The sequence below is a fragment of the Solanum stenotomum genome, chromosome 2 (assembly GCF_019186545.1).
Source record: "Solanum stenotomum isolate F172 chromosome 2, ASM1918654v1, whole genome shotgun sequence".
NCBI classification, from domain to species: domain Eukaryota; kingdom Viridiplantae; phylum Streptophyta; class Magnoliopsida; order Solanales; family Solanaceae; genus Solanum; species Solanum stenotomum.
The window spans coordinates 41,185,538-41,202,424 of NC_064283.1; the positions used below are offsets into that span (position 1 = coordinate 41,185,538).

At 38.9% G+C, this 16,887-nt stretch overlaps 1 protein-coding gene and 1 long non-coding RNA gene across 2 annotated transcripts; both read right to left on the reverse strand.

Moving 5' to 3' along the window:
• Positions 1-13,620: 13,620 nt before the first annotated feature.
• Positions 13,621-14,504, reverse strand: LOC125855984 (uncharacterized). The gene is made up of 4 exons (XM_049535607.1): positions 14,376-14,504; positions 14,167-14,278; positions 13,860-13,987; positions 13,621-13,758 (listed from the first exon to the last, which is right to left on the reverse strand). Exons 1-4 carry the CDS (start codon positions 14,502-14,504, stop codon positions 13,621-13,623), a joined length of 507 nt encoding a protein of 168 aa, XP_049391564.1.
• A 915-nt stretch (positions 14,505-15,419) lies between these two features.
• On the reverse strand, positions 15,420-15,700 carry LOC125856548 (uncharacterized). The gene is made up of 2 exons (XR_007445532.1): positions 15,556-15,700; positions 15,420-15,462 (listed from the first exon to the last, which is right to left on the reverse strand). It is a non-coding gene; the product is annotated as an uncharacterized LOC125856548 (long non-coding RNA).
• Between the last annotated feature and the right edge of the window lie 1,187 nt (positions 15,701-16,887).

A 16,887-nucleotide genomic window follows, 5' to 3' on the forward strand; every position in this document is an offset into this window, starting at 1 on the left:
GTGCAAACCAACGGTGGCCACCCACAGACGTGGTGAGGACTACAGATCATAGGTAGTGTTCGTGGTTGGAGCACTGATTTTAACGTTTGAAAGAAACTTCATCTAATTCTAACTGTCAACGATCGCTAATCAGTATAAAACCCAACTAACTAAGTTGGGGTCGAATCCCACAAGGATTGGTACGTGTTTCAGAATCAGTAGGGAAGTACTAAAATGGTCAAATTAGTCATAGGAATAAAAGTTATCGAATAAATACATCATTCAAATTAAGGAGTGACATGAATGTCAAATGGAGGTTTTTAGTTCTGATTAACATCTACAAACAGTCACAATCAACAAAAATTAACAGTAATGAGGTGGGTTCTTAGGATGTGATTAATTAAAGTCTAATATATACAAATGGGTAATTGCAACTATTAGTCATTAGCTAGATGTTAGTGAGTTTGCTAGGCTATAGTGGTGGTAAACTTTCTCTCAAACATTTTACCCTAAATCAGTTTGATTTTTCTCGAATATCAACAAGCATGCAAAAGAGGAACAACCCACATATTAGTCCATTCACTCTCTCGAGCTAATGCGTGGGATTGGGTTTAGGATTCACTCTCTCGAGCGGAACCCAAGTGAATCCAACACCTACTTACCATTAACCAATTATTTTGATTCTAAAACCTCTCTCTCGAGCAGGCCAAGAACACAAACTCGTCAATGCATTTGAAACTACAACTCCTAAATAAAACCACAATTAATGATTAAACTATTTAGACAAACAATTAGCAACACCCATAAACTAAATCAGACCATAACACATAATCACACACCAAGAATTGGGGTTATAGCTAGACATCATAAAAAGGTAAAAACTGTTACCAAATTGATTATCCATCAACTAGGTAAGAGTAGATTCGTCCTTACAATGCTCCAATTCGAAGAATCTCAAAGACCCACTTCCAATTTCTCAAAAGTGAAAAACTTCAATTCTTTAATGCTTAGGAAAAACTAGAGAAAACTGTCTCACAGTTAAAAACTCAAAAATAGATTAAAAATATTTGATCTAAGATACTAAACTAAATGTTCAAAAATGTATCTATAGTCGCCAAAAAATTTGATGCGAAGAGTCACTCGGCGAAGTAAGTCGGGCTCGCCAAGCCATTCCATGAGCCGCCCTTTGGTCTATTCCATCACATTTTGTCCTTGTTACTCAGTATCCTCCAGGTCTGTAACTTTGGGTGATCTATCTTGGCCTTGCAGAAACACTTGGCGATTTGTTGACTGCTCTTTTCCATCGCCAACTTGGTTCTTTACTTCAGGGCCTAGCACACTGGAACTTTAGGCGGTCAAATAGCCATTTGGTGATTCGCCAAGTTCACTTGGCAATCACCAGGCTGCCTTATGCATCCTTTCAGCTTGTTTTGTTCCTTTTTGCTTATTAGTGTCCTTGATTTGTTCGTCAATCCATATACCTATAAATCAAAGGTTTTACATTAGTTATTGGCACAAATTAAGAATTTGAGGACACTAATTCTATATAAACAAATCCCTAATTGAGCCCAAAACTCGGGCTCATCAACACCCTCAACTTAAACTTTTACTTGTCCTCAAGTAAAACTCATGTTCAGTAGTTCAAAAAGGATGTCTCAAAAAGTCCTACAAAAGACTCAATCATGAATACACACAAAAATACTCAATTTACTCATGCGAGGATCATTTGTGCACTCAAAGATTCAAGCTATGACTCACCATTATAACACGGTTCTCAAGTTCACAATACATGCTTCAAATGCAAGTTCAAGCTCAACAAAGGTACCCAAATGCCCTTACAACAAAGATGATTTCCTATTCACACACAATTCTTCAATAATTTATAGCTTCGGAATCATATGCAACTCTCACACTCACAAAGATGAACACATGCATGACTTCACCTATAGGTCTTCCCTTTATTTTCCAATCAACATTCATTTCAGCTCACTTAAGAACAAAAAGGTATTTTCAAGGCTTGTAAAGGGGTTTAGTGTAAAGGTATGGTCATTTAAGATCAGTGGCTGCTATTCTCATGAAATGTGGTATGGACATCATGTTTCCTTCCTTTTTTTCAACATTTTCACTTATGCTCATAATTCACCCATTATTCACTTCAAATGGAATACCAGACACCCTATTTCTTTTGCGACTTGCAAAACTTTATTTCACAACATTTTCATTCTTTTTCTTTTTCATTCTTCTTTTATTTCTATCTTTCATTTGTATGGAGGGGTTCCATATTTTTCAAAACCATGGATCAAGGGGGGACTTCTTCACACTTTTTGATTTTCCTCCACTTTTCACCACACCCCTCAACTTAGGCTTTTGGCGTAAGTTGGCTATTCACAAAAACTACACTTCATGAGGATTATGGGTGAATGGATGAAGAGGGGTTACATTTTCATCAAGTTTCTTCCAAGAAAAGGATAAGGCTCAAAAGGGGTTTAAGCAAAGTTCGCACATTCACAAGGTTGGCCATAAAAGTGGTATATTGTCAAATTGTTTCAGTCTTCAAAATTGCCGCCTAAGATCATTTCAAGAGCTTGCATCAATTAGTCAACCAGACCAACGGGGTAAATTCTAGGTGTCATCACACAAAGTTCACGGTAAGCTCATCACTCAAGTCATTGGCACAAATATCAAACAAGACTCCACACTTTCGCTAGTGTGCAATGTTCATCACAAGAGACTCCTTCTATAATCGGCTAGTCACAAGGAGATGCAAAACGTCCACATATTGTCTATGCAACTTCATTTAACCTCATCTTAGTTGCTCATTCATTCTTGTTCGATTAAAAGCACTATTCCAATTATCGATATTGATCATGACCAATACTCAAATTTGCACAAGAATAGTCACAATCACACACAAGAGGTGGAAAATTTATTTCAGAAAGGTCAAAAACTATTTACATTCATCAAAATGAGCCACAAGCTTAAACATCCACAAAACAATATCAAAACACAGTTTAAACACAAAAACTGAATAATATATTGAAAAGATAGTCACAAGAGGTAGGTATGGAAATACCTAACCCTACCAGAAATAAAAATGCAGTTGTCCTCAAATGCAACAAAATAATAAAAAGTCAATCAAAGTAACAGAGGGGGAGGTGAAGAAGGGTCTTATCTACACAGTAACTCCATATGTCGGTGCATCAGTGCCCGGGGTCACATCAGCGGCACTAGCTCCACTAAGGCAAGCCATGGTGGTGTCTCTCTAGGAGGTCTAGCGGGCAGTCTCAAACATCGCATCATCTACATTGGCCAGATCATCATATATGGCGGTATCTCGCTCCCCAAGCTGCTCCTAATCAGTCTTTGCCTCTGACGCATCAGCTGCCACATCCTCCACAGGCACATCTCCGGTGGTAGCCGGAGGCATTTCAAAACACCCTTAGTCTCAACTTCCTCAAATAAAGAAGTGATGTCCGTAGACTTCAGATAGTCCATGTCCTTTCTCAAGTCTTCAACTTCAGCTTACAAAGTCGTCATCTCTGATGTATCCCTCTACCGACTCTCACAACTCTCTACTCTCGTCATAAAAACATCAATAGTTGTTCGTAGGGTATCAATGCAGCTAGGATGGCCCGCTCGATCATTCAAGGTTCCTAGGTCTCTAATTGGGTAGCCCGCACATCGACAGAATGGGTTAAGTGCCCCATATTCAGGATTATGGCCTAGGTAATCCTAGTGAGAAGAGAAGTAGTAGATGAACCAGGAACGTAGGAGGAAGTGGAAGTGGAAGTACTTGAAGGCCCAGAGGTTGGAGTAGGAAAGGATGCCTCTACAGGTATCGACTCAACATCCACCTCTAAGGATTCATCCACCGGAGCCGCTCTCCTCCTGTCTGCCTCCACCTGAGTGTACTCAGCCTTTATATATCGGATATATATGGAAGATGTGGGAGTGATCTGGATGTCCCTTTTCTCATCACGAGGAACTCCAGCACGTCGGCACAACTCTGTAATCAGGACCAGAAAAAGAAGGTACATCTAGCGCTGCTTGGCCCTCGTGTCCATCTCATGCTCAATGATGAGTCCCAAATTAATGCTCTTTCGGGCTATGAGAGTTTCGAGACAGGCCGCCTTAGGGTGGCGTCAGATAGACTCATTTTGCAAAGGCATTATGGAATAGCTAATGAACCCAAACCAGAATCAGGTTTCTATATTCAAATATTTCTTCCCAATTGGAGCTCCAACCTCGATCCACCTCGGGGTGGTGTTAGAAATAAGAAGGCTAGCCATCCTTTGAGGTCATCCACCGTCGACACAATGGTGTCTGAAATTGGGTAATCAGCCTCTAGTCCTCTATCCAAGACAACGTTAATATACTCGTTACTGCATACCATGACCGACTCTTCTGGATCTGAAGGCACTGGCGTTCTTCTTTCCATTCGGTAAGCTGGGTAGAACTCTTGGACCCATGAGGGAATATTGGGTCCACGAGACCTAGTGAACTTCTCAAACCTATGGAACGTACGAGTGTCCAACACACTAGGATACTTTCCCTCTAGGCCCTATGTGGATAGAAGCTTCTCCTCAAGAATCATCCTCAACCCCTCGGCCTTTTGCCTGTTGAGTAGTCGAAGAGGGAGACCCTGAACTGGTGGCATAGAAGCCACCGTCTATGCCAGAGCTGACACTGTAACTGCAGTAGGAGGTATGGCATCTGGGATCCTAGACGAATCTTGGCGAACTCTGGAACAAATATCGGGACCCTGAGATTGTAGAGGCTGGTCATCCTTAGGCTCCGAGAGAAAGCAGCCTATGAATAAAAGAATTGTCCCTCACTGCGAGAGTTGTGATCTGGTACCTCAGATGTGGGCGCCTTGCCCTTGCCTTTGCCTTTGCCTCCCTAGCGAGGTGCCTTATTCCCCTTTTTTAAAAGGGAAACTGATGAGTCCACAAATTGGACTCATTTAGGGCTATATTTTGATAGAATTAATGTCCTCAAATGTATATTTTGTCTCAATATCATATGAAAATCCTTAAGTTTCAGGCAAAGCATGGACACTACTTGGCAAGAAGGTTCTTGAACAAAGCGACTGAAAAGAAACAAAGAAATGAAGACCTGAGGATCGCCGAGCCTAGTTGGTGAGTCACCGATCGGTCGAGAGATCGCCTTTTGTTCTAGTGTGCCGAGCCCTGAAGGGAAAGATCAAGTTGGCGATGGAGCAGTCGACGGGTCGCTGAGTAGTTCCACAAAGCAGTACCATGTCGCCCAACGACTCAAAGTGCGAAGAGGCTGAAGGCTAAAGAAAGAAGGCGATGAAATTGACCAAAAGGTGGATCGCCGAGTATCGGCAAACCCAAGTAAGTGCACTGAGTTATTCGATGCAGCACAAATTTTCAAACACTATAACTACTTGTTAAAGTTGTAATCAATCACTTAAACAAGAAAGGAAGTCATAGACAATTATTATTCAGACATAGAATATTCTTAGTTCCAAGTTTTAAAGGGTTTTGGAGACTTTGTTCTAAGACCTTGAAGATTCAAAGGGTTTTAACTCCAAGAAAATAGACGTGGGTCACGAAGATTCTTCACTCTTGACATGTTTTAAGACTTAATTCTTCATACCTAGTTGATGGAAACTGATATTGGTATTGATTTTTACCTCTTTTACATGTCTAGCTAAAACCTCAATTCTTAAGCTGTGATTTTCTGAATATGGGTTAGATTATTTGTTGGGTCTTGCTTGTTGATGGTTTATTTTTTGTTTAAATGTGATTTCGTTTAGTAGTTGTGTATGAACTTAATGGGATTGTAGTTGCAAATACAATTTCATCTAAGTGTTTTGGCTTGCTCGAGAGAGAGGTCGTAAAACTAAGACTACTAAATTGATAGCTGGTGATATTGGGTCGACATGGGTTCATCTCGAGAGAGTGAATCCTAGTCCTTTTCCCACACATTCAGCTGGAGAGAGTGAATCCTAGTCCTTTTCCCACACATTCAGCTCGAGATAGTGAATCCTAGTCCTTTTCCCACACATTCAGCTCGAGAGAGTGAATGGGCTAAGGAAGAGGTTGTGCTTAATGAGGCAACTCGGTGTTCGAGAGAAACCAAGTTGATTCGGGGTAAGTTGCTCAAGAGAGAATTTACCCCCACCATAGTCTAGCCTAGTCACAAATGTTCAATAATATACCATCAAAATCATGTACCCGATAGTCTAATTTATCCTGTATTCCTATCATATCCCCAGAATCCTGTCTCCATATCTTGATTTCTTATATTTTTGTTTGTATTTGTTTATTAGCTTAATACAACCCCCCCTATTGATAATTGACGCTTGCGTCACGCCATTAGATTTAATATGTTTTTAATCGTAAATGTTTTTAGGTATGACTAATTAAAACTAAATTTTATTTTTCTATTAATTCTCAAAACCACTCCCTGTGGGTACGATCCCAACCTTTAGTTGGGTTATATCACTACACGCAATCGTATGGCATTTGAACTGAACTACTGATCAAAATGGTGCCGCTGCCGGGGAGTGGTGTAATTTGAAAATTCTTAGTTTGGTAAAATTCTTTTGTTCTTGTTAGTCGTAGTTTACTAACTTTATTTTTAGTTTTGTTTTTCTTTGAGTTGTTGTTGTAGGTAGATACCCTGAGAATGGCTATGGGAAAAGGTAGAAAATTGGCTGAGACGAATCAAAAAGTCGAGAGGGACTTCAAACTAACCGCACTGGTAACTCAGCTGAACAATTTGGCTACCAAAATATCAAAGGTGGAACACCAGTGCAAAAGTCAAGAGAGGTACAGACCCCCTCATGAGAGGAAAAGGTCTAGAGACGAGAAGAACAATAGTGTCGAGGACACACTACAAATCATTCTCCAAAAGATCACTGAATAAGATCAAGTGCTAGAAGAGATGAAGGATAATATTGAAGTGTTGAATCAGATGATTGGCTCTCATTCTAGATCTATCCAACTGATCAAGACACTTATGAGTTATGCAGTGCCTCCTCTCCACCCAAATGAATTATTGGGCATACCTGGTAACACTAGGGCTAACCCCAATCATGGAGAGTGAGGAAAGAGTTGTGTTGGGACATGACGTTAATTAAGGCGCTTATTGGGAGGCAACCCAAGGTCTTAAATGCTTTGTTTTTTTATATATAATGGTATGTTGATTGTGCATGTCAAAGTGTGCAGAGTGTGTGGAAATTACATTTGGCGAACTAAAAGTTTATTTAGCGAATCTCCAACCAGGTCAGTGACCACGATTAAGACGATCTTCTTAACCCCCAAGAAAATGAGGGTCCTGTAGAAATTGTCAGGGTAACTGACCATTTGGCGCGTCGCCGAATGGATCGGTGGACGCAACTAACGTCACCGAATGGACGCGAACTTGGCGGTTATATATGGCCATAGGTGTTAAAGTTTCAAACTCTTCACTTTCCCTCGCTTTTAAACTTCACAAACTCACTCCAATTTAGTGTTTTCAATATTCTTGCTTTCAATAAGTATTTTGGTTGTTGATTGGTGCTCGAAACTGGGATTTCTTTGCCGCCTGGCATTTCAATCCTATTTTAATCGGCATCTAAGGTTCGTTTACGAATCCCGAGTTTACTTTCAAAAAAATTGTAGTCATTTGCAATGATCATATCGTCTTCTCATGTGTTGGGCGTCTCTGATAGTATTAGACTGTTTAAATGCCAATTTTAAGTTAATAATCTTGCCTGTATTATTTTGATCGTCAAATGCCTGTCAATTTATGCTTTTAAATGAATGAAATTTTATGAGGTTGTTCTTACATGTTGTTTAGATTGGTTGGGTGAAGTCTAAGTAGCCCGTGTTTGCGCTAATGGACGTATATTGCTCAATAATAGATCGGGTGACACCCTTCTTAAGGGAAATTGTCGTCAAATGGCCAAATTTGGCAAAACTGAAATAAGTCTAAGTATTCCGGGGTGATGGGTTCTATGGGTTTGAGCCTAATTTAGTTATTGAATGATTTGATTTTTTTTTCGGGGGTTGTGGGGTTGAATTTGAGAAGGTGGATTGAAAATAGGCACGTTGGGCCGTTTGGAGAGCTGGGTTGAGTTCGCCGAACCACTCAGTAGTTCGCCAAACCACCCCTTATCACCTTAACTTCCACGTTATATATGTTGTTTGATTCTGTAACTTTTGGTGAGAAGCCTGAGGTCGGTAAAAGCAGTCGGCGACTCACCGAAAGTATTCTTGATCGTCCTTTATCTTCACCCCTGAACCCTTTTCTACATTGTAACTTTAGGCGAATAAACCTTTGATTGCCAAAAGTAGTTGACGATTCATCGAAAGGGCCTTCCCATCACTGACTTGCAATAATTTTTGAACCAATCCCTTCGGCGAGCCCGATCTAGTTAGCCAAAGAGGTTCGGCGACTCACCGACTGGATCGGTAAGTCCTTCTGAAATCATGTTTTTGTCCTTCACTGTGATTATTATCTAACATGCAGATATGGTTCGGACTAATCTAACCATGCCACCCCAGAAGAAAGCACGGGGCATCACTATAAACGAAGGGGGATCAGGTCGTCCAAAGAAGAGAAGGCAAGAACTCCCACCGGTATACAAAGGAAAAAGAAATAAGCACGTAGCTAAGAAAGGAGATGCTAACAACCAGGCTGAGTTGTCATAACCTGAAGACGACCAGCCCTTGGTGAACTGAAGGAATGAGCTCCGAGCTAGACCTCAATCCACATCCACCAGGGTTTCCTCAACTGCCACTCTTCTGGCAACAGACTCTGTGCCAGCTCAGGCACCTCTAGTGACCCCTGCACTCCCTATCACTCCTCCACCTAGATTGATGAACAGATTGAAAGGCGATGGTTTACGAACCATCCTTGAGGAAAAGCTACTTTCAACAAAAGGTTTAGATGGAAAGTATTCATAAGTGGGTGAGACCCTCCACTACCATGAATTTGAGCAGTTCACCAGGCCTCGAGGCCCTTATATTCCTACATGGGTCCAGGAATTCTATACAATTTATGGGCAGTTTGTGACCAAGAGCAAGAAAAAGGTGAGCGAATTCAGACCAGTGAAGTCGGTCATGGTCAGAGGAAAGGATGTTAGGTGCGACAGTGAATATATTAACACTATTTTGAATAGACCGCTACACTCTGCACTTCCTTACGAGGGGTTGCCCATTTCTCCGTCACTGGATGACTTAAAAGGTTGGTTGGCTCCTCTGATTTCTGAAACCACCCCGAGGTGGATGGATGCAGGGGGACCTATTGAGAAGAGGGACTTGAGCATTGCTTCTAGGTTCTTATTTGGCTATATTAGTAGCACCATAATGCCATCCTAAAACGAGACCATTTTGCACTATCCTAAAGCAATTTGCCTTGGTTTTATCATGTCTAGGAGACGCATCGACCTAGGACTAATGACTTCACAGGAGATGGCCATGAGAGCCAAATAGAAATAGACTTATCTTCCATTCCCAGTCCTAATCACTGAATTGTGCCGGAGTGCTGGAGCACCCCTAGACAATGCGAGAGATATTGAGGTCACCCTTTCATCCTCCACTGACCTACGGCGTATTGAGGCTAAGTTCACATGAGAGGAGGTGGATAGAACGAGAGCTGCTCCGGCAGACATTTATCCGGATGTTGATGTTGACTCGTTACCTACATAGGCATCTTCGCCTACTCCAGCCTCTGGGCCTTCAGGTACACCGTCTCCTTCCTTTTTTTCACAGGCCCCAGGTTTTTCCTCCTCTTTCAAGCCTATTATGATTACTCAGGCCATAATCCTGAAAATGGGGAATTTGGCCCAATCAACCGATATGCGGGTAACCTGACTCGAGAGATCCATCCTTGGGATGATCGACAAAGCCATACTTGTTGCACTCACTCCCTCTCCAGACTTCTGTTGATGAGTTGACAGTGAGAGTCACAGCTTGTGAGAGCAAACAGGGGGAGGCCTCTGAGATGACGGCCTTAAAAGTCGAAGTAGCAAATCTGAGGAAGGACGTAGACTATCTAAAGTCTACGGACTTCAATTCATTAATAGGGGCTGCTGATGATGAAGATACCCTAGAGACTTCAGTGATTCCTCCGGCTACCACTGAAGATTTACATGGGGATGGCACAGCAGATGAGGAGTCGGATACAGAGACCAACAAGGAGCAGATGGCAGTGCATGATGATGAGATGATAGAGAGACGAGAGGAGAGTATATTTAGATATTTTCTAGATCTGGTGGAGACTATTGTCCAGCTGGTGATCCAGACATCACCGATTGAGACGTCTATAGCAGCTCCTAGTGGATCTGGCATTGCTATTCCTTCTGAGGTTACTCTAGGCACTGAAGCCCAAGTCCATATTGATACACCGGGCACTGAAGCCCCGACAAATGGAGTGACTGCATAGGCAGGAGCCCCTCTTTACCTCCCTCTTTGTCTTACTTTATTTTGACTTTAGAAATTTGTGTTATTTGCATTTGAGGACAAATGATTTTTGTTTGTGGTGGGGTGAGGCCCACCTTTGTGCATATTTGTTTTGTTATTTTTGGGTTGAAATTTATAATTATGCTATACACTGCTTTTTGCGGATGTTTGAGCTTGTGGCTCCTTTTGTTTTTATTGCAAATAATTTTGACCCTTCTAAAATTTTTGACACCTCTTCTATGTACTTGAATGTGGTTGTTACTTGGCAAATTTGAGTATCGGTTTCGATCAATACCGATGACTTGAATAGTGCTCATAATTTAACGAAAATAAATGTGCGGCTACGATGAGGCCATATGAAGTCGCATAGACAATATGTGAACTCTTTGCATCTCGTTGTGACTAGCCAATTATCAATTGATTCTCTTACAATGAACGTCGCACACTAGCGAAAGTGTGGAGTCTTGTTTGACATTAGTGTCGATGCCTTGTGTGATGATCTTAATGTGAACCATGCATGACAACACCTAGAATTTGCCCCGTTGGTCCGGTCGACTAAGTAAGGCTATCTCTTGCTATAATTTTAGGCAACTTTGAAGAGTGTGAACCAATTTGACATATACCTTTTTTGTGGCCTACCTCGTGAGTGTGTGAACCTCTTTTGAACACCCCTTGAGCCTTATCTTTCTTTGGAAGAAACTTGATGAAAACTAGACCTCTCTTAATCCACTACCCTTAATCCTCTTGATTTGTGGTAGATTGAATAGCCAACTTAGGCCAAAAGCCTAAGTTGGAGATGTGGTGAAAAGATAAGTGCAAGTCAAGAAGTGCAAGGAAAGTCTCATTTAACCCATGGTGTTGAGAAAAATGGAACCCCCACATACAAACAAAAAAGAAGAGAAAAAGAGAAGAAAAGAATAAAAAAGAAAAGTTGTGGAATAAAATGCAAACGAAATGGGGTTCCCAAATAATCCATGGAGAGTGAATAATGGAATGACTTATGAGCACTAATGAAATTGATGAAAGAACAGGAAAGGGAGTGTTGTGAGCACCACATTTCAAGGGGATGAAAGTCACTGAGCCTAAATGACCATACCTTTGCACTCAGCCTCGTTACAAGCCTTGAAAAGACCTTTTTGATCTTGAGTGAGCTGAAACAAATGTCTATTGAAAAATACGGGCAAACCTATGGGTGAAACCATTCATAGTGTTCTTCTTTTTTAGTGTGAGGATTGCATTTGATTGTAAAGCTTTATATGATTAAACCATTGTGTGTGAGTATGGAAACATCATTTGTGTAAGGGAATTCGAATCTTTTGTTGAGGTTGAACTTGCATTTGAAGCAAGTATTGCGAGCGTTAGAATCTTTGGTGATGGTGTGTAACAACTTAAATCTTTGGGTACACAGTTGATCCTTGCATGAGTAAATTGAGTCTTGTTGTGTACAGTCATGATCAAGTCCTGTGTAGCACTATTTGAGACATCCTTTTTGAACTACTGAACTTGAGCTTTACTTGAGGACAGGTAAAAGTTTAAGTTGGGTGTTGATGAGTTCACAAATTGGACTCATTTAGGGCTATATTTTGATAGAATTAGTGTCCTCAAATGCATATTTTGTCTCAATATCTGATGAAAATCCTTAAGTTTAAGGTATTTGGAGTTTGAGGCAAAGCATGGACACTGTTTGGCAAGAAGGAACAAAGAGGCTAAAAAGAACGAAGAAATGAAGGCCTGAGGATCGCCGAGCCCAGTTGGCGAGTTACCGATCGGCCTGGAAATTGCCTTTTGTTCCAGTGTCACTACACTATTTTAGGCCTACGGCCACCCCAGTAAAGTGTAGCCTAAACTAGCAAAAGTGTGGCCTTTAATAAAAGGCTACACTTTTGGACTTTAAGCAACGCTTTTTAGGTGGTAGCCTAAAGAAGTGTAACCTTTGACATTAGGCAACACTCTTTAAAAGTCGCCATCACAGCTACACTTATAAAGCATAGCCAAAGAGGTATAAGGGCATGCTTTGTAGTGATGCATTAGCGACACCTTTTTTTTATTATACTACACTTAAAAGCATTGCCTTTGCTTTGTTATTGGTCACAGTTAAAAAGTGTTGCCTTTTATATCTCATCTAGAGCAACACTTATAAAGTGTAACTTTTCTTATGTACAAGATAACATTGGACGTCCTACAGCAACACTTTTGAAGTGTGGCAATGTTGTGTAGAATTTTGTAGCCACAATTTTTTTTTTTAAGAATAATAATTTTTATTTGCATATATTCAATAATCACATAATTAAATATAAAAGTGACCTAAAGCACAAAATTAACTAATAATTAAATCGAAGCTATATATTTCAAATAAAATTTGAGAAACATGTCTCGTACAACCAATACTTAGAAAGTGATTGCTTAAAGATCTCTACTATCAATAAATTCCACAAAACCAAATGCATTCAAACATATATGACAATAGTACAAAAACTCTTCATCATTCACTACAATAGATCGAGTTTACTTCTGGCCACAATTCAAATTCAATTACTGGCATTTTCCTGCACATTCAAAATAAAATTATAAGTCAGTGAAATAAATCAAGTATTTAATATGCTTAAATTCATAGTAAGCCAAACCAATTCATAACAATAAAGTCACAGTAGCGCCACCATAAACTGAATCTCTCCAAAACTAACAAATCTAACATTGAGTCATCAAAATAAAGTCTCAGCAAAGCTCTCCAAAACTAACGAAACAGCAAGTTAACATTGAAAATTGACCTATATTAATCATCAACTTCCTTTCCAATGTTAATCAGGCAAAAAGAATCTTTTGAAATCAGGAAAAAATGTTAATTAGGCAAACCAAATATTTTTAAATCCAATGTTAAAGCAATTATTAATTGACATTTTGCATAACAGTTATTCTAATTAGCAAAATGTTAAAGCAACTATGAATTAGGCAAAAATAATATTTTGAAAAACTACAGCTAGATGCTAATCAGGATTTAGAAGAGGAAGTTTGATCATTTTCACCATCAGACCACATGTTCATACAAGGAAAATTATTGGTTCCACCAAGCACAAATGCTTCATGAGGCAGAAAATTACCGACCACATGACCACCAGAGAAGCTGCTAAAAGACACACAATAGCCAGCAATTTAAGTTACAAGAACTTTTAAGAGATACAGTTGAAGGAAGGAAAAACAAATTTAGCATCTTTCGAGCTAATCATCATAAAAGATAGAGAATGTACCTTAGGAGAAGTCGCATAGGACCTAATACCAATCCTTTTCTAGCACGAGCATTGACTCTATTAAAAACTAACCACTCTGACCACACAGGAAGTCCCGGATCCGTGTTGAAAACAAACTACAAAATAGCAGGGAGAAATAGTGAACGGGTGCATCAAGAAATTTTTCTATCCGTACATTTAATAGACAAGGAATCTAGCAGAATATTATGTAACTCACCACTGAAGAACCAGGTTCACCAGAACTAGTATTGACAGTCTCAAGTTTGGCAAGTAACATATCATTGTGAGTGTTGCCACTGCAGCAGTTCAGAAAGGATTCCCATTGTAATCCCGAGCACCAGCACACTGAGAAATTCAAATAGGAAGGACAAGTAGCAATAACTTTAAAAGAAATGGGAAACAAAAATATATCAGACAATGGGAAGTAGCAACAACATTAAGAGCTTTCATCCTCTATGGCACTTTTAGATACTCTCTCTTGTCATAAATCTCCAATGAAAAATCACTAAGTATCTGTGTAGTACTTGTAGTTGTGGAACCAGTAGAACTCAAACTTGGAGCCATGGTTGAAGCAACAATGCTTAACTTGTCTCCATTCCCATCACTTTTTGACACACAAGAGTTGCTCAAATGAACCTCATTAGCAGCAACAACAACAAATATTTCTCGGTTATCAAAAAAGGATTCCCTATTTTTTGTTAAGGAAAATAGTAGAAATTAGATGCATAACCACCTTTGAGATAAAAATAACAAGTGTTGAAGCCAGCTCAGGTCCAACAATCACTGAAACTACATTACTCGTACACAAACCAGCTCTGTCATATGGTTGGATTGGAATGTATCTGAATTCTTTCAACAACATTGTTGATAGGTTCCAAAGTTATCAACTTAAGTTTTGGCAACTAATTAATTGTAAAAGTAAACATAAGGTAAGATACAACTCTCTGACATTTTTATTCATTTCAGATGCAACCATATTTCTAGATCAATAAATCAGTTCTCAGATAATATTCACTCATTAATGATACTTACTTTTTACATCCATGGCAGTAGGACACCAAGCTATTAACAGAAAAGCTTCACTTTGCCACCAAAAAGTGTAAATTTCTACAACTTATATCTGTGTAATATGAAAAAGACATTCCGAAAATGGGAAAGGTACCTTCTATTGATTTAAGTGACTTTTGCAGATAGTCGAAGTTAATTTCTTTGAGAATGACTTGTTTAGAACTGAGTATAAGAGTTGTGGAAATACCAAAGCCCATTAAACCACCACCAATAACAACAACCTTCTCTATTTTCAATAGTATGTACAGGTACTAGTCGTAGCTGATTCTACGATTTCCTTTCATATTATCTTCTGCAATATTCAGTCTAAATAGGTCAAAATAGCCACACCTATGGTTTGAGGTTGTTTTTACCATGTAAGCATACAGAGAAAACAGAAATCCTAGATGGTCATTTCAGTGCAAGTTGAATTAGCAACTCCAAATGGCTCATTTTGTTGCTTATACGACATAAGCAGGCTCAAAGACCAAGAAATTTAGTTAACTAAACTTCCCTTTTCTCTTTGCAGTGATGACTGGATGACAAAGTTACCATAAGGGTCCATCAGTAGCATTGAACCACTTGGATTACTGAGCAGCTCGGTGATAGTTCTCGTGGAGTGCTCTTCTCTTGAATCGAGGATAATTTTTTCAACAACATTACTAGCGTACTTATTGCATGAGAGAGTCAAAAAGTTTCCTTGAAGCCTATCAATTAAAATATATTTAACTCTTGGTAACTTCAGTCCCAAAAGATGTTGCACCACATAGTTGCTACATAAAATGAAACGTAAAAGCATTTAGACTTATATAGCAACTTCACCTTCACACATTACATAAGCATAACAAAAAGAAAACAAGCCATACCCATATTGATCTTCTGATAGCTGCATTGCATTTATCAATATCTCAGTAATTATACAATCTCTGAGTTATCCACCAGCAGATTCTACGCATGACTGTATCACACAGCCCCCACTTTTTTGGGTAGCAATTGCAAAGCAGTTATTTGCAATTTCATAGAGAAAAGGCTGCAATATGCAGTTAACTTGTGAGATACTTGTTTCATGCAAAAACAAAAGTTAAACAGAGGCACTAATCAAGCTAATGGAGAGGCATGCTACAGAGGAACACCCGACAACTTATACAGAGAAATGGGACATGAGAGTGATTGTAAGCAAGGGTTTATTTATATTCGACAAAAAAATATGAACAAGGTGGAAATATATAAATTACATTCTAGTAACAATATATGAAATCAATAAAAGAAGAAACACTAATCTTGAGGGAATTGTGCATAACAACAATTTGCAGATATGAAGAATAACCAACAAAAGCTAGTGTAATTTAATTTACTAGAAACAACAAGAATTTTCCTTTGAACCAATATTATATATGTGAACTTTTTCTTTCTTCACAACTTTTTTCCATCTACATAAATTTATCATTTCATCTCTATCAAGTTTATATCTAATAAAATAACAACTATCATGTTACATTTTATTGGTATCTAACTATTTATAAACAGTAAAAGTTAGTTGGTCCGTCAGAGTACACAATTAATGAACTATGCTCTAATCTCAAATTGGAAGGAGCAAGTTACATGAGAACTCTATATCAATTAAGCTCTATTCAGGTAAATTTCATATCATTACTAAATAATTTAAGGCAAATTAAGGTTCTTTAGAAATTAGAACTAAATATTAATACTTATCTCAACTCACTTTTATGTATACTTTACTAATAATGTATTTGGCTCTATAGCTAAACTCATGTGATTTATGTATCCCTTTTGATTATCTTCAACTATCATATTGTCACATCTAAGGAACACTAGTGAACATGAAAGTCTACATAAGACACGACTAAACCATACCAAGCAACCTTACTTCATTTTATCCTCTATGGGGCAGTTTGGTTAGAAGGATTAGGGGAATTACCCAATATAGATTTGGTACTAATTTGTCAAGTGTATGGTTGTATGCATTAGCTAAAACCAAGATACAATTTATACAAAAATCAAGGTAAAAGTGTAGTCTTTAATAAAAGGCATACCTGAGACAAACAAAACAACCATTAACACCCAAAAAATTTGAGAAAGTAGTGAACGGAATGAAACAATTATATAGACTTATAATGTTCAGAACTAAACACATGTTCTAAAGTTGCTGTCATGTTTTTTCTCATTTATCTCCCTTA

Bases quoted from the DNA above. Each gene is read 5' to 3' on its own strand.
- LOC125855984 (XM_049535607.1), bottom strand. From the start codon at position 14,504: ATGTTGTTGAAAGAATTCAGATACATTCCAATCCAACCATATGACAGA. The intron at 13,988-14,166 runs GTACTACACAGA...TGAATTTCTCAG, and splicing joins TACTGGTTCCACAACTACAA to TGTGCTGGTGCTCGGGATTA. The intron at 13,759-13,859 runs GTGAGTTACATA...GCTATTTTGTAG, and splicing joins GTGAACCTGGTTCTTCAGTG to TTTGTTTTCAACACGGATCC.